The sequence below is a fragment of the Lemur catta genome, chromosome 18 (assembly GCF_020740605.2).
Source record: "Lemur catta isolate mLemCat1 chromosome 18, mLemCat1.pri, whole genome shotgun sequence".
In the NCBI taxonomy this organism is placed as follows: Eukaryota; Metazoa; Chordata; class Mammalia; order Primates; family Lemuridae; genus Lemur; species Lemur catta.
Genome location: NC_059145.1, coordinates 6,559,887 through 6,583,154, shown reverse-complemented (window position 1 = coordinate 6,583,154; position 23,268 = coordinate 6,559,887). Strand labels below are relative to the sequence as shown.

At 61.0% G+C, this 23,268-nt stretch overlaps 2 protein-coding genes across 2 annotated transcripts in view; one reads left to right on the top strand and one right to left on the bottom strand.

Moving 5' to 3' along the window:
* UNC5A (unc-5 netrin receptor A) overlaps positions 1-6,854 on the top strand; it is a 58,566-nt gene extending 51,712 nt beyond the window's left edge. The window contains exons 7-15 of the mRNA XM_045530620.1: positions 335-523; positions 603-905; positions 3,378-3,465; positions 3,714-3,882; positions 4,043-4,276; positions 4,411-4,560; positions 4,635-4,799; positions 5,398-5,576; positions 5,699-6,854. Coding sequence (XP_045386576.1) covers positions 335-523; positions 603-905; positions 3,378-3,465; positions 3,714-3,882; positions 4,043-4,276; positions 4,411-4,560; positions 4,635-4,799; positions 5,398-5,576; positions 5,699-5,864 — 1,643 coding nt within the window. The 3' untranslated portion in view covers positions 5,865-6,854. The remainder of the gene's footprint in view (positions 1-334; positions 524-602; positions 906-3,377; positions 3,466-3,713; positions 3,883-4,042; positions 4,277-4,410; positions 4,561-4,634; positions 4,800-5,397; positions 5,577-5,698) is intronic.
* On the bottom strand, positions 6,827-22,852 carry HK3 (hexokinase 3). The gene is made up of 19 exons (XM_045530619.1): positions 22,751-22,852; positions 19,942-20,047; positions 16,171-16,333; positions 15,823-15,977; positions 15,610-15,729; positions 15,422-15,517; positions 14,470-14,569; positions 14,203-14,386; positions 13,549-13,704; positions 13,169-13,402; positions 12,540-12,835; positions 12,288-12,427; positions 12,089-12,208; positions 9,773-9,868; positions 9,504-9,603; positions 7,901-8,084; positions 7,658-7,813; positions 7,258-7,491; positions 6,827-7,171 (listed from the first exon to the last, which is right to left on the bottom strand). Exons 2-19 carry the CDS (start codon positions 20,035-20,037, stop codon positions 7,027-7,029), a joined length of 2,775 nt encoding a protein of 924 aa, XP_045386575.1. The 5' UTR covers positions 20,038-20,047; positions 22,751-22,852; the 3' UTR covers positions 6,827-7,026.
* Between the last annotated feature and the right edge of the window lie 416 nt (positions 22,853-23,268).

Genomic DNA, 23,268 nt, shown 5'->3' with positions numbered 1-23,268 from the left:
GGAGCTCAGCCCAGTCCCGGTGCCCTGGCCCCCAGAAGAGCAGGTAGCAGGCAGGCTGGGGAAGTAGCTCTTCCTCCGTTCTCCTGGCAGCAGCCTCAGCCTGAATCCCGAGCCTGCGAGGGCTGTGACTTGCTGAGAGCCGCACGGCAGAGTGGTGCGCATGCAGGGCTGGTGTGCTCCGTGCTGACCAAACACTCCCTGCTGCAGCGCCCCTGCCCAGCTGATGCCGATGCCCCGGGAGTGGAGACTCGTTCTCCTGGGGTGCAGACCACTGACCTCTCCTCTCCAGCCTCCTACACCCCTGCCCCTCCCAAGGCCACGCTGTCTCCCGCAGCTGCATCTGGCCCCGAGGACGTGGCCCTCTATGTGGGCCTCATCGCCGTGGCTGTGTGCCTTGTCCTGCTGCTGCTTGTCCTTGTCCTTGTGTACTGCCGGAAGAAGGAGGGGCTGGACTCGGACGTGGCCGACTCGTCCATTCTCACCTCAGGCTTCCAGCCCGTCAGCATCAAGCCCAGCAAAGCAGGTGAGGTGGCCCTGCCCCTGCACTCCTGCACGGGCGCCCACGCCAAGGGCGGCTCCCTGAGTCCTCCTTCATCCTGCAGACAACCCTCATCTGCTCACCATCCAGCCAGACCTCAGCACCACCACCACCACCTACCAGGGCAGTCTGTGTCCCCGGCAGGACGGGCCCAGCCCCAAGTTCCAGCTCACCAACGGGCACCTGCTCAGCCCGCTGGGTGGTGGCCGCCACACACTGCACCACGGCTCACCCACCTCCGAGGCTGAGGACTTCGTCTCCCGCCTCTCCACCCAGAACTACTTCCGCTCCCTGCCCCGAGGCACCAGCAACATGGCCTATGGGACCTTCAACTTCCTCGGGGGCCGGCTGATGATCCCTAATACAGGTGGGAAGGACCCTCGTGTGCCCCAGGGAGCCCTGAGAGGCAAGATAAGCCTCCGTTTCCCTCCTGGAGGAGGGTGGGACAGCCCAGATGTTGCTCCTGTGCCCCCAGCCTCCCCGAGCGGTGAGCCTGACCGGTGAGGAAAGGGGATAGAGTTCTGGAGAGAGTCCCGTGGTGGCTGCACTGGGGGCCTAGCCAGAGTGTCCTCCCCGCTGCTGCCTGTGGGCACATGAGTGCTGTCCCCTCATTCACACGCACAGCCTGCGTGTGCCGGCTGCTTGCCGGGCCTGGGCCCAGAGGTGGGGAAGACTGGCCCCAAGTAGCCTGCAGACGAGCGGGAGGCCACAGAGGACACAGACAACGCAGGCCTGAGCAGAGGGCCGCGGAGTCCCCACTGCGTCATGGCTCCCACCCACCACTGCACAGAAACCCTCTGACGGGGTCCCGAGATGCCGCGCGAGAGAATCCGCAGACCCTGTCTGTGGATGTCTCCCGACAAACGCAGCCTCTTGCTGCTGGCCGCCCCCGCTCCGGCTCCCGCGTGGCTGTTGCTCAGAGCTCCTCGGCGCCTTGTCCTGGAGCAGCCTCGCCACTCCACGGCTTTCGCTGCGGAGCCTGTGCAGAGAACCCCCGCTCCTCTGTGCCCCGCCCGCGGCTATAGAGCTGCACACCCAGCGCCTGCCGGGCAGCTGCGTCTGGATGCCTCACGGCACCGCAGACTCCCGGTGCCTGCAACGCACCTCCCCCACCTCCCCCACGGCCCAGGACAGCACCGCCGCCACGCTCCAGCCAGAAACTGGGGTCACCCTGACCGCCTGCTCTTACTCACTTGCCCCCCAGCAAGTCTCGCGTGCCCTCCCCCCTCCACAGCTCCCCCTCCTGCCCTGCCCGCCGGTCCAGCCGCGGTCCACACCCTCTACCTGGCCCCAGCTCCCACCGCCACTGAGCGATGCCAGAATTGATCCTGCCCCTCTCCTCCCCCAGCCCCTTCCGGGCCTCTCTGCTGCCCCCTGCAAAGCCCACTTGACAAGGCAAGAGGTCCCGTCCCCCGCTGGCCAGGCGCTGTGGCCTCTTCCCTCCCGCATGCACCTCTGCACGCAGCAGCCACCCTGGGCCCTCAGCGCCCAGACGCACCGTGCGGCCCTCCCATGGGCGCAGGGGCGACTCCTCCTTTGGGTCTCCTCCCGACAGCTCTTGCTCTCTACTCCTCAGGTCCCCTTGTACATGGGATGGTGATGGCCCCCTCGTGGGGCCATTAGGATGACAGCATCTGTCGGCCCTCTGCCTGCTGGGCAGGGTGGGTGGGCTACCTCTCCTCCCGCACCCTCTACTGAGGTCTACTTGTCCTTCTCCACTCTGGGCCCGAAGCTTCACGAGGGCAGGGTCCGTCCTTTCCTCCCGCCCTCCTGAGTGCCGGCATTATCCACGGAAGGGGTCCGGGAGGGCGTGTACCTCCCTCATGGAAAGCACGCGTGTGAGGATGTCTGGGATTGTCACCGACACCCCAGCGCGTACCAAGGGGCAGTATGGGCTGCTGTAAATATGCGGTCGGCCCCCCCCCTTCCTGGGCTTGGGTTCCTGTGAGGCAGTGATGCTCCAGCCCAGCCCCCTCCGTTGCCCACTCTGCTCTAGGGCTTGGGGGGATGAAGCCATGGCGTTCCTCCACTGCCCTGTCCTGGGCCGGGAGGGCGTCTGATGTGAGGGCTCCCTGTCTGGGGCAAGGCCACCGCTCACCACCCCTAGCGTGACTCCCCAGCCCGGTCCTTGCCACGGCCTAGCCGGCCACCTCCCCATCCGCGCCCACCCGCTCCCCTCTCGGCGGACGCTGGGGCCGGAGCGGATCAGCCCTTCAGGAGGGTGTCCGTGCAGCGGCCTCCTGGCCAAGCAGGGCTGCAAAGCCACGCAGTTATTCAAGACCCAGCCACCTGCAGGGACAGTGACAGTGGCAGGGAGGGGCTAGTTTGCAGAGGTGGCGGGGGCCAATGGAGAGGGGAGGAGCCTGAGCAGGCCAGGGCGGCGAGGGGCTCAGGCCGCGGTGCCAGCGCAGACTGCGCAGCGGCTGCTGGGACAGGTGTTGGGGCAGAGACCAAGAGGCCTCGAGAGTCAGGCCTGGGAGCCGGCTGCAGCCCGGAGGCGGGGCAGGTTTTAGGCAGGAGACGCCCTGGTCCCACCCAGTGCCTGTCGGATGACAGGGGAGGCAGGTACAGCGTACCTGACACCTTCTGTTCCAGAGTTTTCTGTGCCTGGTCTGACTAGGCATGCCTTTCCCACCTGGGTTTCCTCAGCTGCTCTTGGGGTCCCTCGACTCAGTGTCATGCCTGTGAGCGTGGCTGGACAGCATGGCTGTCCTTACATCACCTCTGTCCCCAGGCCAGGCTGGCACGGGTCAGTCCTCACAGGGAGGCTTGTGAGGGGGCTGCCTGCTGGTGGGCGGCTGTGCGGCAGGCGAGCCCCCGCCCTCCTGCTCTGTTGCAGGAATCAGCCTCCTAATCCCCCCGGACGCCATACCCCGAGGGAAGATCTACGAGGTCTACCTCACGCTGCACAAGCCAGAGGACGTGAGGTGTGGGTGCGGGCCCTGCTGCCGGGGCTGGGAGGGGCCTGCTTGCCGCCCTCACTCACCGGGTGCCCTGTGGCCACCCACGCTCGCGCCTGGTCTGGGCTGGCGGGGGAAGAGTTGCGCCTAAGCTCCACCTGGCCCTGCAGCCCCCGCCCTGGGGCCTCGCCGCCCTGCCCTCTGCCCAGCCCGGCCCTGGGTTCCCAGGACGCCACTGACGCCTCTCCCTCCCCACCCGCATTTCCCCACTTGAGGTTGCCCCTAGCCGGCTGTCAGACCCTGCTGAGTCCCATCGTTAGCTGCGGGCCCCCCGGAGTCCTGCTCACCCGGCCCGTCATCCTCACCATGGACCACTGCGGGGAGCCCAGCCCCGACAGCTGGAGCCTGCGCCTCAAAAAGCAGTCCTGCGAAGGCAGCTGGGAGGTGAGCGGGGAGCAGCCCCCAAGCCCTGGCTCCAGAGGGGAATGTGGGCCGGGCCCTCCGCGGCCGGGTGGCCCTGCCCAGTCTCTGGCCACTTCTCAGAGCTGCAGTGGCCCAAGGGCTTCGAGGCTGGGCAGAGCCAACCCCCCGGGCCCACCCGCAGGATGTGCTGCACCTGGGCGAGGAGGCGCCCTCCCACCTCTACTACTGCCAGCTGGAGGCCGGCGCCTGCTTCGTCTTCACCGAGCAGCTGGGCCGCTTCGCCCTGGTGGGAGAGGCCCTTAGTGTGGCCGCAGCCAAGCGCCTCAAGCTGCTGCTGTTCGCCCCCCTGGCCTGCACCTCCCTCGAGTACAGCATCCGCGCCTACTGCCTGCACGACACGCGTGACGCACTCAAGGTACCGCCCGCCCCTCACGCCCAGCACCAGAGGCTGCACCTGGCCCGGTGGGCTGACAGCCTGGCCTTGGTGCAGCCCCCCTGCCGGGGCAGTGGGGAGGAGCCCAGCTGACCCCCTCCCCCGGTGCACTGCAGGAGGTGGTACAGCTGGAGAAGCAGCTGGGGGGGCAGCTGATCCAGGAGCCGCGAGTCCTGCACTTCAAGGACAGCTACCACAACCTGCGCCTGTCCATCCACGACATGCCCAGCTCCCTGTGGAAGAGCAAGCTCCTCGTCAGCTACCAGGTGAGGGCCAGGCTCATGGCCAGTGCTGCAGGGGCTGGAGCTGGGCACAGCTGATGCCTCCGCTCCGCCCCCAGGAGATCCCCTTCTACCACATCTGGAGCGGCGCGCAGCAGTACCTGCACTGCACCTTCACCCTGGAGCGCGCCAGCCCCAGCACCAGCGACCTGGCCTGCAAGGTGTGGGTGTGGCAGGTGGAAGGTGATGGGCAGAGCTTCAACATCAACTTCAACATCACCAAGGTGGGTGGCGGGGGCTGCAGCACTGCCGCCATGTGCTCCGGCCACCAACCCTCAGAAATGTTCCCACCCGTCGCCAAGCCCAGCTCCTCCCAGAAACCCTTTGTCAGCTTCCTCCCGGCCTCCCAGGGAGGATGTGGAGAGGGGAGTGGAAGAGTATGTGGGAGCAGCAGGAGGGGAGACCAAGTTGGCTAGGGGGACCCTGCAGGGCTTCCCTGAGGAGGGACTTTGTCCTGGGCCCCAAGGATGAGCGTGTTCGGCAGGCAGCGATGAGGGGAACTGAGCAGGGAGGATGAGGGCAGGGAGAGCGGTGTGCAAGTTCTGAGTGGTCGGCAGAGGCTGGGCAGAGTGACTTGCAGGTGGGAGAGAGAGGACCGAGGCCAGAAGGCTCCTCTCTCACTGTCTGTGTCACTGTGGGCAGGTCGCTATGCCGCTGAGACCCAGTGAGCAGGGCCTTGGCACATGGGGGGATGCCCAGGAAGTGCCAGTGCCCAGGCCTCCCCGTGCCCTGGGGTGGTCTGGGAGCTCCCCCAGCGGGAGGTGGCAGTGGGTCCGGGCCCAGGGGAAGTTCTAACAGTCGCCTCCACCCCTCACACCCCAGGACACGAGGTTTACTGAGCTGCTGGCTCTGGAGAGTGAAGGGGGGGTCCCAGCCCTGGTGGGCCCCAGTGCCTTCAAGATCCCCTTCCTCATTCGGCAGAAGATCATTTCCAGCCTGGACCCCCCCTGTAGCCGGGGAGCTGACTGGCGGACCCTGGCCCAGAAACTCCACCTGGACAGGTGGGTGGGAGATGGGCGAGTGGTGCGGAGGCCACCTACAGTCCTGGGCTGGTGGGGTAGGGTGGGCGGGAGGCGGCACTGGGGTGAGGCCAGCGTGCTGACGGACCCCCTCCCCTCCTCAGCCACCTCAGCTTCTTTGCCTCCAAGCCCAGCCCCACGGCCATGATGCTCAACCTGTGGGAGGCTCGGCACTTCCCCAACGGCAACCTCAGCCAGCTGGCGGCGGCCGTGGCCGGACTGGGCCAGCCAGACGCCGGCCTCTTCACAGTGTCAGAGGCCGAGTGCTGAGGCCGGCCAGGCCGAACGCCTACACTCTCACCAGCTTTGGCACCCACCGGGGACAGGCAGAAGCCAGACAGGGGCCCTTCCCCCAAACCAGGGAGAGCTGCTTGGACAGGCCCCCTCCGGCCGGAGTTGTCCCTTGACGCTGGTCCTTCAGACCCTGCCCAAACTCCCACCCCTCCATGGCCTGCCTGGCCAGGCTGGCACTGCCACCTGCTCACACTCTGCTCCAGGGCCCAGGGTGGACAGTGCCTGGCGCCCATCTGTCTGTGTGTGTGTGTGTGATGCTACCTCTCCTCCTGCCCTGCCCGGGGCCCGCGTACGCACGGGCACGCACGCGCACGCTGGGCCCGGGTCGGCCCTGGAGCTCCTGCCTGGGCTGGGCCTTATGCAAACATTTCTGTGCCTGCTGGGTAGGGGCACGTCTGAGGGGCCCGGCTCCAAGCCTACAGGGCCAAGGGCCACAGCCGGACAGGGGCGGCCCCTGGATTCAGGCACATGACCACCACACGAGCACGTGCCCACACACGCCTCGTGTGCTCATCTCACACTCACCGCCGTCCGGGTCATGCGGACACCCCCACACACACACATCTCATGCTGTACACCTGGAGGCTGCTCACGTCTCTCACGCCCGGTGTTGGTGCACATCCGCCTCGCACATGCCGCCCTCTCCCACCCACCCAGGGACACCCCACGGCTCCTCCCTGGCCCCACCCCTGCCCCCAGCCTCGAGATGCCCTGCCTGGCGGGGCGTGTGAATATGCAATGGGAGTCCCGGGCTGTACAGTGGCGAGTGTGTGCCGTGGCATGCCTGTTCCTGGGGCTGGCTGGTGCCCCGTGCGGGGCCTGTCGTGTGAAGCTCGTGTCCTGACTCTGTCTTAAGTGCATTCACGCACTTACACTTGGCCTTATGTACACAGCCTTGCCCGGCCGTCGGGGCGCGTAGGGATTTTATCGGACGTGAATGTAAATAAATTATATATATATTGCTAACCTGAGTGCTACTTCTTCCGGGGAAAGCCAGGGGGCAAGGCCAGACGGCCACAGAGTGCTCACACGTGGGCCGTCCTGGGAGTCCTGAGTGACGGGACAGCTGGGCCCACACCCTGCTCCGGCAAGGCTGGGGCTGACAACTCCGTGGCCTGGAGTCTCCGTGGAGACTTCCTCAGACACGGGTCTTCTGGGCAAGGCGGCAGGCAACGGCAGTGACCAGGGCTGCACCTTTGCCGGACCCATCCTCTGACTGCAGGAAGGTGACCACACAGCGAGGGGCCAGCTCCCGCACCGTGGCGGCCACCAGGCTGGAGAAGCTGTGAGGGGAGGGCTGGGGTGAGCCAAGGCCAGCCGGGCCCCATCTGGCCACCCGTCCCTCCCCAGCTCGTGCCCCCAGACTCACTGGGGATGCAGCTTATAGAGGGTCCCATCCACCCCTACGGACACCGTCAGCTCTTCCAGGCCCCGGTTCTCCCGCATCTTCTCTGCCACAGCAGCCACGCCTGCGCCACAGAGCCGGGCGGCCCGCTGGGACACAGCCTGGCACACCTCGAGGACCATCAGGGCATCATCCGATGTTAGGGGCAGGCCCAGATCCTCCAGGATAGCTCGGACCTGCCGCAGAGCCAGGCTGTCGCTGGGGGAAAGGAAGGAATAGAGTGCAGAGAGGCAGGGTCCTCTGTCAGCTCCCCCACTCTCCCAGGTCGTCCCCCAGAGGAGGCCCCCACGCCACCACCCAGCAACACCCCCCGCAGAGGACAGACAGACTCTGACAGTGGGAAGGCAATGCAGGCCTCTGGCACCTTTCAATCTCAGAGAGGAACTTGGTCTTAAAGATGTCCCTGGTCTGAAGGCGCTGGATCTGCTGGCCCCGGAAGAGAACGCCAAGGCTGGTCAGATGTAAGAGGATGCGGCGGACAATCTCCCCCAGGTACATGCCGCTGATCATCTTCTCAAACCTGCGTGAACACGTGTGTGTGTACAGGAAAGGAGACCCTACTGGCTACCATCACCAGCGCCAGCCACTGCCTGGGCCCAGCCCACACCTCTGCTTGCCGGGGTTGATGGACGCCTGGTCTACACTTGCGTCAAAGCAGGTGCTGAGCCTGTCCAGTGAGCCATCATCCCCAAAGGCACCCCACTCCATGTTGATGCACATGTGGCCTGAGTCCCCGGCCACACCTGCCACATTCTGGAGCTCCTCCATGTAGCAGGCATTGGTGCCGGTTCCTGCAGAGAGGCCAGGAGGGGTGCCGCCTTGATGCAGACAAAGTCCCACATCAAGATGGTAAAAGCTGGGCTCACTCCCCACCTCTCCGTCTCCCCCACCCACAGCCCGACCCTGGTCCTGGCCCTCCTTCCTTCCTGACATCCCTTGTGCAGCCCCTGCCAGCACCAAGGTCTAGAGGCCTCCTCTACTTCCCCTGCAACACCACCTCTCTGAGGGAACAGGGAGAAATCAGACATGAGGGGCCCACAGCCTGGCCAGAAGATGGGCAATGAACAGCCGGCTCTGCTAATGCCTCTGTGCCCAGGAGCACAAAAGAGGGCATCGTGGGCGCCCAGAACACAGGTGAGTCTTCCTGCCTACAGGGTCAGGGAAGGCTAGAGCGAGGAAGCGACATTTGAGTTGGGTTCTGAAGCCAAGGAGCACAGAATGGAAAAGGCGTCCGGGCAGAGGGCACACCCTGGGTAAAGACACCTCATTCCTCTCCCTAACACGTTTTCAGCTCTAGGCGAGTGGGCTCCTCACTGGCCCCACCTGGAATTCCTCCGTCCAGTTGTTAATTCACATGGCAACCTCTCCCAAGTGCCTACCCATGCCAGGCGCTGTGTGATCCAGAAGCTCCCTGTGTCAGAGAGGCTGCCACAATCCTGGTGCTAAAAGGTAGCAAGGCCCCAGGAGCTGCTGGCTCCCCTCTCCCGACAGAGCCACGTCCTTCCTTTCAAGGCTTCCCTTTCAACTCCACTCCCCCCCCCGGGGCTGCTCCTGTCTGAGCCTGGCCTTGCTGCCACCCACGTGCAGTCAAGCCAGCTCTCGGACTGCCACCTGCTGTTCCGGGCTTAACCCTCCCTCAGTGGTCAGTTCTGAGAAGGCAGCGATTTCCTCTGCTTTTAAGTGTCTTCCTGCCCCTTTTCCCAGCCCTTTCTGGCTGCAGGGAGGGTGTTTAATAGACTTAGAATCCTGGACTATCTGAAGGCCCCTCATCGCCCAGCTCCCACCAGTTCCAAACACTGCGTGTGCCACATCTGCCCCCTCCATCCGTCCTCACGATGCTGAGACAGGCATTACCTTAGCTCCACCTTCGAGACGAGGAAACTGAGGCTCTGGTGACTTGCCCAAAGTCATACAGGTGAAAGCACAAAGCTAGTATTTCCACCCAAATCTGTGTGACTCCAAAGCTCAGACTTGTTTGCTAGATGGGCAAACTGAGGCTCAGAGAGCTTAAATGACCAGGAGGCAGTAGCTGAGCTGGACTAAACACCCACGCTCCAGACTACCAGCCCAAGAGAATGTTCCAGAGCCCACTGGGACAGACAGGAATGATCCCACCCCACCAAGGCCAAGGGAACATCCGAACTGAGGAATCAACAGGAGGCCGTGAATTGTCAAGCAGTAGGGGCACAAAAGGGCAGGGCCTTCCTCACCAACAATGAGGCCTATCTCACAACGGGGGTCCTCATAGCCGCAGGACATCATGGTTCCCACCGTGTCATTGACAATGGCAACCACATTCAGCTCCACTGCCTGCACACAAAAGGATGCTGCTAGTTGCTGGGCAACGTGGTTGTCACAGTAACCAGCCCTGGACCCAGAAGTCTCTACTGCAGAGGGCCCCCCTGTCCGGCAGCAGGAGACCCTTTGCCCCCCTAAAGGCCTGCTGCAGCCACAAAGCACCCCTGGAGCAGGCATCTACCTGTCTTCGCCGGATGGCTCCCCGCAGCAGACACACAACGTCTTGGCCCTCGCAGCCCGACGCATTGAAACCCTTGGTCCAGTTCAGGAGGATGCCCTGGGGTGGGACCAAGGAACAGGACGCTGGAGGCCCCCTCAGGTCTCGCTCTGCCTCCCCAAAGCCTGCGCCTCAGAAGGTGTGATTTCTACCCCCCACAGGCAGCCCACTTGCCACACAGCTGAAGGCTTTGTCCTCTGTGCCTCCCAACTCCCCAGGAGGCTTTAGAAGCCTGTTAATAACCATCTGACCTATGTCTTCCGCCATCAGTTCCAGAATGCCCCGAGGGTCTGAGGCTCTGGCCCAGAAGGAATGGTCCTGTGTCATCGGGTCAGGAGTGAACAGAGCTGGTACAGTAAGTGTTGTGGGTAAGAGGAGGGAGGACAGAGAAGGCTCAGTGGCCCGAAGCACAGCAGATCCCGCCCTTTCCCTTTCAGAAAGAACTTACAAGAGTTACTTGAGAGGAAGGGACAGAGCTGTGTCAACGGGAGAGTCACATGTGTGTTCTGGGCACAGGTGAGGGGCGTGCGGAGAAGCCAGAACGCAGACACCTGGGCAGGATGGGAGGGGCCCGACAGATCACCTTTGCTGTGAGAAATCGGACTTAGATTGTGCGCTCAGAGACAAGGGGCTTGGCTGTTCCTGAAAGGATCGCAGGCTCCTCAGTGTGTGTCCTCCGAGGGAGGGCAGGGATCAGGATTATCCTATGGCTGTTAGGAGAACACGATTGCTCTGCCCAAAGTAGGAGCATGCAGGGCAGCCCTAGAAGTCCTTGGGGCAGAAGATTCTAGAAATAGTAACCAATGTTTTCCCCCAATAATAATTCCTGGTATGCCTTTTCCCATTGTTCTAGGCTCATTGTCTCACAAACAGAAACCAGAGAATGTGAGAGGGGAAATGAGAGGAAGAGCCACTCGGAGAGACCAGACGGTGAGCAAGCTTTCCTGCTCCCAGACGGGACAGAGACTCCCGGTCTGGGAAGGGGAGGGGGAGGAGGACACCACCCAAGTGTCTGGTGGTTTCCTGAGGAAGGTGTTCTGTGCCCTCCCCCCTGGGCTCAATCCCTCGGAGTGGGGCAGTTGGCAGTGGCGGTGGAAGAATTTGAGTGATCTGACAACAGAGGAGGCCTCTGCCATCCTTCCCCAGGTAATGCCCGGGGAGCTGCCAAGACTCGAGAGGGGAATGGCAGGGGGGTTCCTAGAGAGCAGGGGCCAGGGCATCTCCCCGAGTTCCCCACACGTCTGCACATCCACACAGCAAATGATGCTGCGGAGCCAAGGGGGGCCCCTACCTAGCGAAGGGTCCTCACATTAAGTTTTCGCCCCTGGAAAGAATCTGGGCTCAACACAGAAATTAAGTTCAGTTATAGAAAACTAATAAGACCTATGTTTCTTGTACGTCTAGATTTGCACGGTCACACCTGCTTCCCACACCTTACAAGGAATAATCAACAGGAACGAGCATGCTTAGCCTGGAGCCGAGCAGCAGCGACCACGGCCCGCTGCACAATGCAAAGGACCATCGTGTGAAAGAAAGCAGAGGAGAGAGCCTCGTGTGAGCGGGAGGTCAGCGCTGGAGCAGTGGCTGGAAACCACACAAAGTAGCAGTTGGAGTAGATGAGGCGAAGCTTTTCAAAGATCACAGCTGTCTAAGAACGCAGAGAACGCCTTCAGAGGCAGCGAGCTCCTCAGCACAAGAGGCTTTTAAGCAGAAGTCGGGGATGTTGGGAAGGAGATTCCTGGGAGCTCGGACCAGAGGCCTGAGAGGCGCTGTTTCCAACAGGAGCTTCAGGTATGTGCATCGAGAAGTCCATTGCACTTGTTTAAGGACACACCGAGTGAGGATTCTGTGTGTGGACTGGAGCTTGGTACTCTGCCACCCCAATCAGGCAGTGAGAAGGAAACAAGCCAGGAAAGGACATGGAGAGAGGGCAAAAAGCCCCCGTGCAACCTCAAGCCCCTTCTAGACAGGAACAGACCCAGACGCTGCTGCCCGCAGGACCCCAGGCCAGTGTACCAGTGCCGTGGCTGAAATGGACCATGTGTCCTCTGGTCAGCCCCAATCTAGGCTTGCACTGCTCCCAAATGCCCCAGACCCTAAGCCTGGGCACATGATGTCTAGCGAAACTGAGGCTAGGTGCAGGCCCAGCCCAGCAATGCTGCACCACCCGGCCCGCCCCCGCCACCCAGCCCTTTCCTTTCCCCAGGCTCCTGCCCACTCCTTGAAGGGGACGTGGGTGGGAGGCCCTTGGGGATCGCTTCTCCAGGCCCTGCCCCTCACCTGGTCCAGGCCAAGCTGCCTGCATGGGAAGGAGAAGGTGAAACCCAGGGGGAGGCTCTGTCCGCTCAGGCCCTGCTTCTGCTGGAAGTCCACAATGCAGTCCACGATGTGGTCAAAGAGCTGTGGGGCAGGGCGGGTCAGGGCTGGGCCTGCCTCGGCCCTTCACCTCCTCGGTCATCAGGGCTCAGGCTGTGGGTACCTGCTGCCCGGAGCCCTGGGCCACACACTCGGGGATGGAGTACACCTGGCTGGTGATCTGCACACCTCCCGTGGCCACACGCACCAGGAGGACCCGGAAGTTGGTGCCCCCAAGGTCCAGGGCCAGGAAGTCCCCTCGCTCTGTGGAGCAGAGATCCTCAGTGCCAGGACAGGGCTTGTGGCTCCAGCTCCAGGTCACACTATGAGCCCGAGGAGCCCATGCCCCAGTCCCACACTCAGAGCAGGTCCTTACCGCTGCCGTCAGGCGTGGCCCGGACGTAAGTGGGCAGCATGCGGAGAGAGGAGGCCTCCCCTCGGAGCCCCTTGGCCATGGCCTCCCGCATCCGTGCCTGCACTGCTGCCAGCTGCTCGTGGCTCAACCGGAACGGTGCCAGGGTCTCCTCCAGCAGGCGCCTGTGGCTGGCCAGGCGGGCAGCCACTGCAGTCACCATTGCCACACCCCGGCCACCCCCGTCCACAGAGGGGACGAAGGAGACATCACATTCCGGGGCCAGGAGCATCACCGTCTCCCGCAGAATGCGGCAGAACCTGCACGGACACACACCAGACACACCAGTTTGGGCCCCGCCCCCCAGGGCCTGCTGGAGGGTCGCCTCGGCCTTGTCGGTTCGGTTCCAGATCTGCTCTGCGCCCCGGCCGTAGCCGTGCGCCCACTGACCCCCACCCTGGTGCACACAGAGAGCAGCGTCTCTTCTCTCCTTGGGCATCCTCTGGCCTCCCATAGCTCAGGCTGGCTCAGGTGACATACATATCCACTGGCTGGCACACATGATCCCAGCATGCCCTCTGGGTGTGCGTCACACACACACACACACACACGTTCACGCTACCTGCTCACACAGGATCGTGTTCCCACAATACCTGGGATGCTGCTCAAACACTTGGCCTCCGGTAGCCACAGCAACCTGAAGTGCTTGATGCTCCCGGCTGCGCTGCAGGCGGGCGAGGACGGAGGCCAGGGCAGCAGCACAGAGCTGGGCAGCCCGTGTGCACACGGCCGCACACACGAGCTGCACAAGCTCAGCGTCCGAGGAGTCTGGGCTCAGGCCCAGGTCCTGCAGGATAGCGTGGACACGGGCTACTCCAGCAGAGGGGCTGAGAGGGACAGGTTGCTAGTTGGGGCTCAGGTATTCCAGAAGCTCCCCATCCCACGAAAGCCCCATAGCTACCTCGGGGACAGAGTGTCCTTCCCTCTCCCAAGCCAAGAACCCCCTTGTCGCAGCCACTGCTCCCCCACTCACTCCTCCATCTCGGCCACATGCTCCAGGAGGACGCTGCCTCGGCTCAGCAGGGCAGGGGAGGTGCGGCCGCCAAAGAGGACCCCACGCCGGGCCAAGTGCACCAGCACCAGCCGCACCAGCTCACCCAGGTAAAGGCCCCCGATCATTTTCTCAAACCTGCAGGTGGGAAGGGCACCCGGATGAAACCTTTCCTAACCCCTCAGTCTACCTGGCCCCAGGAGCTCCCAAAGAGGGATCATTGTCTTTGGTGCCCCCAGACTGAAAGATCCCAAAGCAAATGGCCCCCCAGAGGACAGCTGGGTGTTTGCTCAGACCCCACTGCCCCTCTTACCTGGGTTAGGTTCAGGGGCCTCCTGCAGAGGCAGCAGGCCCCAAAGGAAGGAGGGAACACTCTGCTGAGCTATCCCCAGCCCCCACCCCCTGCCAGGCTGGCCAGAGTCAGGAATAAGGGAAGGCTACGGGTTGAAAACTCTGGGTTCTAGAACCTTGAGCCCTTCCTTCTTCGAACCGGGCCAGGGCCCCCAGGGAGCAACCTGAAGACCCTCAGAAGGAGAGGGAGGGGCCTGAGGGCCTGAGGACAGGGGTAGCAGAAGGGGTGGGGAGCTGAGCAGTGACAGGGCCTGGAATAGAAAGTCAGGGCCCCCACCAAGCCACCTCTGAGCACCGGGATTCAGGGACTCATGGTCCAGGGAGTGGTCGAAGGTAGTCAGCACCGGCCCCAGGGCCCCACTGTCGCCAAAGGAGCCCCACTCGACGCTGACGCACACGCGGCCACGGTCGTTGTCCAGCGCTGCCACGTGCCGCGCCTCCTCCATGTAACATGCGTTGGTGCCAGTGTCTGGCAGGGACGACCCTGTCAGGGCCTGCCCGCCGGGCAGCCCCGCCCTGCCCGCCGCCGCAGAGGGCCTGTGCCCCACGTACCTACGACAAGCCCAACCTCGCACGGCCTGAGCCCTGGCTCGCAGCCCATCATGGTGCCCACCGTGTCGTTCACCACGGCAACCACGTCGATGCTGTGGGCCTGGACAGGGGAGAGGGCAGAGGGCAGGGCCAGCCTGAGTGGCCAGCGGGGAACCTGGAGGATAGGCAGACCGGAGCCTGGGCTTGGATGAACATGCCCGGAGTCCATGAAACACACGTGTCTGCATGCCCCACACATCGGTGCCACATACGTCAGGGCCCCCACTCTGAAGGGCGTTTTCCTCCCTCCCCCAGCTCAGGCCCTCAGGGTCACAGTGGTTCCCACCCTCAGCCATCACTTCCGGGGGCCCCGCAGGACCGGGGTGGTGACTGACACCAAGTGCCTCCTTGAAGACTGCACCCTGCTCGCCTCCGCCGGTCCAGGCCAGCCCGTTCCTCCCAGCCCTGACTTCCAGCCGCCCCACGCAGCGCCTCGGGGGTTAGTCCAGACCGATCGCCTTTCTCGGGCATCTAGACTTTTGCATGTGCCATTCTCTGCGACTAGACCTTCCTCCCCTGCCCCAGCTAAAGCATCGGGCGAACTTCTTCAGGTCCCTGCTCAAGCCGCAGGGGCTTCCTCCCCGGTGCTCCCAGAGACATCTGAGCACACCTCAGCAGGGACGATCTTTTATTAGAATGTTTTCTCCTGTAGACTGTGAAACCTTTAGGACAGGGTCAAACTCTTTTCATGTCTGTTTCCCCAGGTCCTGAAGATTTATTTGATCTTTCTTAGCCTCAGTGATTTTTACCTATGAAATGGGAGTGGTAGTGACAGGTACCCCAGGGTTAGACTGGATAAAGGACGTGAAAAGGAAAGGACAGGAAAGCAGGCGCTCCCAGAAGCACAGGCACAGCCCCTGTGTGCCAGGCCAGGGCCAACGTGGGCAGCCCTGCCGTCAGCCCCTCCGCTCACCCCCTGCCTCCGAATGGCGTCTCTGAGCAGCTGGACCACGTCCTGGCCTTCCACACCACTGCACCTGAAACCCTTGGTCCAGGAGATGAGGGTGCTCTGGAAGCAGAGAAGTTGAGTTACCCTTTTGACGGCCTTCGTGGGGCTGCACCCCCCACCCACCCACCGTCCCCGTGCCCACTCGACCTCACCCTGTCCAGGCCCGTCTGGTGGCAAGGGAAGGAGAAGCTGAACCCAAGCTGCAGAGCCTGCCTGCTCACAGGGTGTGCGTCCAGGAACTCAGCCAGGCAGTGGGCCGCAAAGTCAAAGAGCTGCAGGACAGGTTGGGGGCTCGGCTTTGCCCACCTGACCCCAGCTACCCAGCCTGGGCTGTGGACCCCAAAGATTAGGCACCGAGCACTCACCTGCTGGCCAGCACCCAGCATCACCTCTTGGGGGATCACAAACTCCTGGCTCCTGGGCTCCACCCTATGCCCCTCGATGCCAGTTAGAGTCACCCATAAAACACGCAGTGAGGCCCCTTTGGCTCCCAACTCCAGCACCAGGAAGTCTCCTTGCTCTAGAGGGCAAGCAGGTCACAGAAATGCATGCAGCTCACAAGACCAGAGCCCTCTGCCTCCTAGAAAAATCCCCAGGTCCTGCAAAGTCTGGTCAAGAGACCTTAGAGATGGGGAACAGGGATAAGGAACTTTCCCCTCCCCAAGATCAGTACCCTCTTCCAGGCCTGGCCACCAGCTTATTCTGTTACTCACCAGTGCCGTGCGGGATGGACCCCACATATGTGGGCAGCATCCGGACAGCAGGGGCAGGGCTAGCCTGTCCCCTCAGTGCCTGCTCCATGGAAGCCAGGAGGCTGGCTTGGATCTGCTGCAGCTGTGCCCCTGTCACCTTGAACTGCTGCAGGCACTCCTGCATCTGGGGAGAACCAGGCCAACATCAGGGAAGGAGCCCTGTTGGACTGGCCGGATTCCCCTCTGCTTCCCCAGGGGCTGGCTGGCGGGCCGCCCAGGGCCCTCAGAGGCTCGCTGGTCTCCCCAGTGTCCCCCGGGCCCACTCTGTCCCTGCACACGCCCTGCCTCTCTTGCTGCTCTCAGCCCACACCCAGCTCAGGCATCCTCAGAAGGCTCCATCCTGGAGAGAGAAGCCACCTCCCGCTCCTGCTGCCCCACGTCCCCGTGGCTCCTCTCAGCTCTCCACACCCTCCATCCTGCCACTCTTCTCCGAATCCAGAGACCTCCCCCGGCACACCATGACTGGTGGCTCTCTGGCCCCCAACCGCCCCAGTACCCCGAGCAAGAGCCTCTCAGTGGGTAATTATTGAAGGAACAAATGTGTGAATAAACTTCAAGTTCAAGTGCCTGCCTCTCCTAACCCACTGTCAGACTGTGAACCTGAACAAGCCCAGCACAGGGAGCATTTAGAGACCGCACTGCAGAGGACAGTCCTTCCCTCACCCCGTCATCCCCCCGCCATGCACAGAACCAATGAAGCCCTGCCCCCGCGGAGCTCAGACTCCAGTGTGGGAGACAGAAAACAGGCAAATACACATGGAATGTGGCTCCGCTAGTGATGGTGGCTATTGAAAGCAGGGAGCAGGATTAGAAGTTAGAGAGTGACCAGGGGAGAAACAGATATTTTTAGATATGAATCAAGGAGGGCTTCCCTGACCAGGTGACCGGAATGAGTGAAGGGGACGAGCCATTTGAAGGTCTTGGGGGAAAGCATGAAGGGGTTTTCTCCAGAGCAAGGGGACGGACTTGGGGGCCAACTGGGCCAGAGTGGATCAGAGTCTGAGGGGGCTGAGAAGGCAGGGACGGCAGAGGACAGCACATCCGGCTTCCCACTCCACCAGAAGCCCAGGAGCTTAACAAGAGCCCGGGATCTCACCCTGTGTGCAAAATCTCCCCCAATGACCCTCTCACCCATCCTTCAAAGAAAAGTCCCAACAGCGTCCCTGGGTTCATCGGAGGGTCACAGCCCAGCGACCTCATCCTCCCCGGGCTTAGACTTTCCAAACACCTCGCTTCCTGTCTCGCAGGAATTCTCCAGTGGCCCATTGCCCCACATGGGACACACATCTTTGAAATAACGGCTCGGGCGCCTGGGTATTGAGGCCTCTGCAGGGACAGCCATGGAGGAGGGGATTCCTGTTGAGGAAGATGAGGATGACTCGGTGCTGCCTCTTGCTTTAGGAAGAGAAAGGGAAACGGATTCCTAAGGAGGCGGATAACCTTGGCTGGAGTGCCGGGTGTCCAGCTACGAGTTCGCCCTGCAGCACACCCTCCCAGCAGCCGTGCAAGCCAGCGGTGGTTCTTCCTACACTCTCAGCGAGGAAACTGAGGCTCTGAGAAGGCGGATCATGCCTCGCCCACGCAGCTATGGAGGGGCAGGGTAGAATGAGAAACCAGATCTGACTGCAGAGATGTTCCCACACAAATGCCAAGCCTTGCAAAACTAGCAACTTGCCCAGAAAGAACCAGGGCTGATAAAAGTTACAGGAAAGAGGCCCCGGGACCCAGCAAGAGGAACTCACATCTAAGTCCTGGCCCTGCCACTTTCTGGCTGAGTAGTGCTGGGAAAGTCACATCTCTCTCTGAGCCTCAGTCACTGAGAAAGTAACAGTCCTCAGAAGTGCCCCAGTGCCAGGACCACGTCTTTTCACGGCTGTATCTCAGGGCCGGGGGGCAGCTGGCTGGCGACGGGCTCTCGGGATTTGCCGTTGACTGAATGGTTGTGGTGGCGTAAGAACTAAAGGGGATGACATGTGTGAAGGGGTAAAGTGCTGTTCTGACATGAGGGATGTTAGACCATTGCTTAGTGAAGACAGTAGAGTTATGGGTAAGTCAGTGGCTGGGGCACATTGATGCTTTTCTTCCTCTTCCTCCTGGGCACACTGTGAGGCTCAAGAGGAGAGACTGGGAAGGGGCAGAAGCTGCAAGGAAGACAGGACTTCCCTGGCAGGTCCTGACGGGGCACACACCAGGCAGGAGAAGCCCCCGGAGCCCCTCCGCCTGCCCCCCAGGAAGAGCGGGCGAGAGCCCGGCCGGGAGAGCAGGGAGAGAAGCATCGCAGCCTGTGAAGTCCGGCTCCGCCCAGCTCCCCGTGTGCCTCAGCCGGGCCTGGCACTCACCCCTCTGCGCAAGGGACCGCCTCCATCTAGCAGGAACAGTGGCCCCTTCTCAGAGATGCCATGAGGACTGAGAAGGCGACGGATAAGCAGCCCTGGGACAGCGCCTGGCTCATAGCAGACGCTCAGTGACAGGGGCCTGTCCTCAGAGCGCCAGGCACAGCCGGCCTGCGAAGCCTCATTCCACATCCTCTCTTGTGACAACAGGAGACTCGGGGAAGAGTTGGGAAGGGACTCTGAGACGGGGCTGGGCGCTGACCATGTGTGATTCGCCAACATTTTCTCAACCTCAGGTCACAGGAAGGGGAGTGTGGGGTGGGGCCTGTGGTGCTGATTGGGGGCCCAAGGCCGTGGGAAACTTGCCATTCCTGTGACGTCCCCCAAAGACAAAGGGAATTCTTTAAACTGCAGCATCCCCAGCAGAGCCAGCAGGGCAGCCGTGGGCCTACTGGGCGCTCAGGAGGGAGGGCAGGAAGTAAGGGAGGAGGTGGTCACAGGCCCTGGCTGGGCAGGCGCCGCCCAGTCCCGCCTCCTCCCGGCTGGGCGCGGAAGAAACGTCTCCAGCAGGGGCTGGGCACGGGCTGGACGAGGGAGAAGGGGGCAAGCAATGCAGTGAGCGGTGATGCCCCACAGTCTGGGCAACAAGCCTAGTCAAGTGGATGTCAGAACAAGCCGGAAAACTAGAGAAACTGTAGGGAATGATTTCCGAACGCTTTAACGGGCACCTCTCCTACGCAGGCCCCTACCTCGGCGAGCTCACTTAGCTCTCTGGGTGCCTGGGAGTTTTCATTCGACTTTATTTTCCTCCATTTTACTGATGAGGAAATAAAGATGAAGAGATATGAAATGGCTTGCACAAGTGTTTCTTGCTTAAGGGTGTGGTTGCATACACACCCTTCTAGATCTTGGTCAAGACGACAGGAAAAAGAGAAACTCACTTCTGAGCAAACCTCAGGCACGAGTTGGGCACTAAAGTCATCTCTGCGTGCCTGGCTGCACACAGAGGGACATGCGCAGGAGGAACTACAGAAGCGGGACAGGAAGAGGCTCAAGAACACAGCTTTTTATGAGATAACCCTGGGAGGGTCCACTCTGGACTGTGCCAACCCACGGGGGGCAAGGGTGGCACCTGTGTGGCAAGGTGACCAAAGTGATACCCTTGGCGCTCAAGCTCCTGTTATGTCTTAAACTCAAGTCATGTCACCTCTTTAAGTCCCCTTTGCTCATCTGTAAGATGAGGAGACAACCCCCACCCGCGGCTGTCGGAGCCCAAAGGCGCTGGTGACCAGACCGGATGGGAAAGGCTCGGTGAGCCGGCAGGGCCGCAGCAGCTTCAGTCACGCCGCGCTTGGACGGCTTGCGTAAGCGTGAGACAGGAATCCAGGGCCAAGCTTACCAGTGCCGAGCTGTCTGGGGGCTGGGGCAAGCCCTCCTGGGGGCGGCCCGGGGTTCCTTCCCCCTGCTGCCCCCCAGCAGGCCCAGTGGAGTCCATGCGGTTCCACCTATGGGAGAGAAAGGGACAAGCTGGGTCAAGCACGCGCTCTACAGTCCCGGGGAGGCTGTAACCCAGACCAGCTCCATGCCTTCTGGGGGCGGAAATGAGAACCTCTGACCACTGAAGCCCTTTAGTAGTCAGCCAGAAGGCCCTTGCTTTCCAGAAGCGTGTTTAATGAGAGCACACCGGGAAGGCTGATTTCAAGTCCAAATGCCATTCATTCATTCATTCTGTCATTCGTTCAAATTCCTACTGATGCCTCGTGTGCCGGATGCTGAGGTACAGTTGAAGCAGACCTGGGCTCTGCCCTCAGGAACCTCACAGTGTGACTAGCGTGGGCAGTGACAGGGGCAGCCACATGTGATACGCGGACAGGCCACTGTGGTGCGGAAGCCAGGGACGTGCTAGAGGTTTGGGACCCAGGCTGCGAGGCAGGAAGGACGCAAAGGTCTCTGCCAGGGAAGCAGACGGCCACACTGTGCGCAGCCCTCGTGCCAGGCGGAAGGATGCGAATTTCACCCTGAAGGCGACAGGAGACGTGGGCAGGGTGGTTCTGTGCTTGGAAAAGGGGTTCCACTAATGGTGTGACTTTGGGCAAGTCATTTATGACTTCTTTGGATTTCAGCTTCATCTGTAGGACGGGAGGAAGTATCTACCCTCACAAGGCTGTTGTGCGCGTTCAGGGGAGTAGCACCTGGGGAAACGCTTTACGAAGCTCAGGGTGCAACACCAGGGCCAGCCACGGTGGGTTCGAAGGCGCAGCAGCACAGAGCAGAAAGAGGCCTGTGCTCAGAGCCGAGGGCCACCTCTCAACCTGGAGGGCTAATGTTCTTCATCTGTGAAATGGGGACCGACATATGTCACCGGGCTGTGGGGCGAGTGAGAGGAGGGCAAATCACCTTGCTCAGACTGCACATTCAGATCTATTTAGCTGAATCTGAATGAAAGCTCTACATGCCTCAATTTCTTCCTCTATAATGTGGAAAAAACTAAGTTCTGGTGAGGATTAAAGGAGATAATCCTTTGCACGCCGTAAAGGAGCGTAGCAACGTCAGGCATTTGCTCACCCTAGCCAGAGGCCGCATTGTTCCAGGTGGTCCCCGAGAGCCTGCAGGGACCCGCTGCTCTCCAGGGCGAGGAAAGGGGAGCCGCGATTGAAGGCCCAGTGCGGGCAGAGGTTCTGTCCACTGAGTCGCTTCACCTCTCCTCCTCGCAACAGCAAAACTTCTGGAAAGATGGTACCTTCCCACGGCTGCAACCCCTCCCCACCTTCTACCTCCATTACTCTCATTAATTTGCCCTCCACATGGTCACCTGTGACCTCTAACTGCCCAATCTCAAGCTGCCTCCTCAGCCTCCGCCTCAGGACCGCCCTCTCACGGGCATGCAAAGCCATAGGCCTTTCTCTTTGCTGCAAAATTCTCCCCTTCCTTGGTTTCAGCAGCCGGGCTCACCTAAGTCTCCCTCCTGAGTCTCTCATAGTCTCCATCAGTAACTTCCCTCTTCTCCCTTTAGACAATGGGGCTCCCAGGTTTTTGGACATGCCCTCTCTCCATACTCTATCTCACCCATCCCCAGGTTTGATTAAAACCTCTGTGTCAGGGCTTCTAAATCTACCTGTCCTAAGCCAAATCCTAAATTCCAGTGGTCTGCTGGACACCACTCTCAGGGTGCTGGAGAGGCTCCTCAGTTCCAACAGTCAAAGCCATGTTCACTTGCTCCTTCACTGCCCCCCACACAGATCTTCTGTTCTCCGCCTTGCCTGAAGGCACCAAGAGGCCTCCGCACTCACACAGCCATTTGAGTTGCCTGTGTACAGCCCTGACCCTCACCTCCTCTGCGCAGCTGGATCTCAGGCTCTGCGAAGGAGCTCTCCTGCATCCGCGCCTCCCTGGTGGTGCAGGCACTGCCCTCCAGTCTGGCGATTCCAACAGCCTCCTGCTGAAACCTCTGCTTCCAGTCTGTTTACCTCCCTGTCCCACGCAACTTGAGTCACCTCTGCATCGATGCCCAGCACAGCGTTTGGCATAGGCATGTGCTAATACAGCTTTTTAAAATTGGAAGCAGGGGGAAGAGGGAGTTTTCTTCGTATCTGGTAAAGCAAGATTTCTGCCAAATCACATATATCCACACTCAGTTTCCCCAAATCTGTCAAATGGGAATGTGGTATGTTCATTCTAGATGTTACAGGTCTATTTCAAGGGTAAAATGAAGTAACCCAGGCAATTCCCTTTGGAAGGCCCAAGGGCTACAAATATGGCCCTCTCCTTTTGAGGCCCAGCTAGCTCAATCGTCAGTTCAATCACTCTTACTCATTCCCTCATCCATTCAACATTTATTCCACACTTCTTCATGCCAGAGTCTGTAAAGCTTCCCCCAAGTAACCCCAGAATTTACACCCTAGGTAAATGTATCCAGGTCTATCTTTTCCAGCTGAGAGTCCCTGTGAGGAGGGACATGTCTCCTTCATTGCAATAGCCCCAGAATTCAGCCCAGGGTCTGCACACATTTGAAGTAAGGGCCTTTTGGCTTCCCTTAGATGAACGGGCTACATGAAGTGAGATTTCCTTCTGAAAGTCACCCCAGGGAGCCCTGCTGAGGTTGGGAGTCTTTCCAGCCTCCACTTCCTCTGCGGTGGGCCAAGCAGGGGGGACAAGGACAAGGCAGCTGGGGCTGAAGCAGACAGGAATTAGACCAAAGAGGCACTTACCTGGGAGATACAACAGTCACTCGCCACAGGTCTGAGCTCTTTTCTCAATGTGAGGCACCTCAGTGACCGTTTTCTGTACCCAAAAGTGACACTCAGAGGTGACCTAAGTTATAATGTCCCCAAGCCCCACCCTCTTCCTCCACCACCACTTACCAAACACCAGCTAATTCGGGAAGTTATGCTTCCTTCCAAGTCTGCCCTAAGAGGAGCCCAGGGTAGGCAGGGCCATGGTACAGACTTCAGCAAGATGACCACAGCAAGCTGGAGCTCTGAATTGGGTCAAGGATTCTGGGACATTCCCTCTGCAATGCTAGAGCTCTGTTCATTTTATAAACACTCAGAGTCTGAGTTTTGAGGTAGTGGCTCACGCCTGGAAAAGAGCTGGAGAAGCCTAGCCTGGGAACTATGCAGGGTAATAGGCAATTTTCCAAAATGTGGTTAAGTACTGAATGAGCAAGAGGCAACGTGGGAGCACGAGAGGAAGGGACTGACTCTGCCCAAGGGTGGGCAGGGCAAAT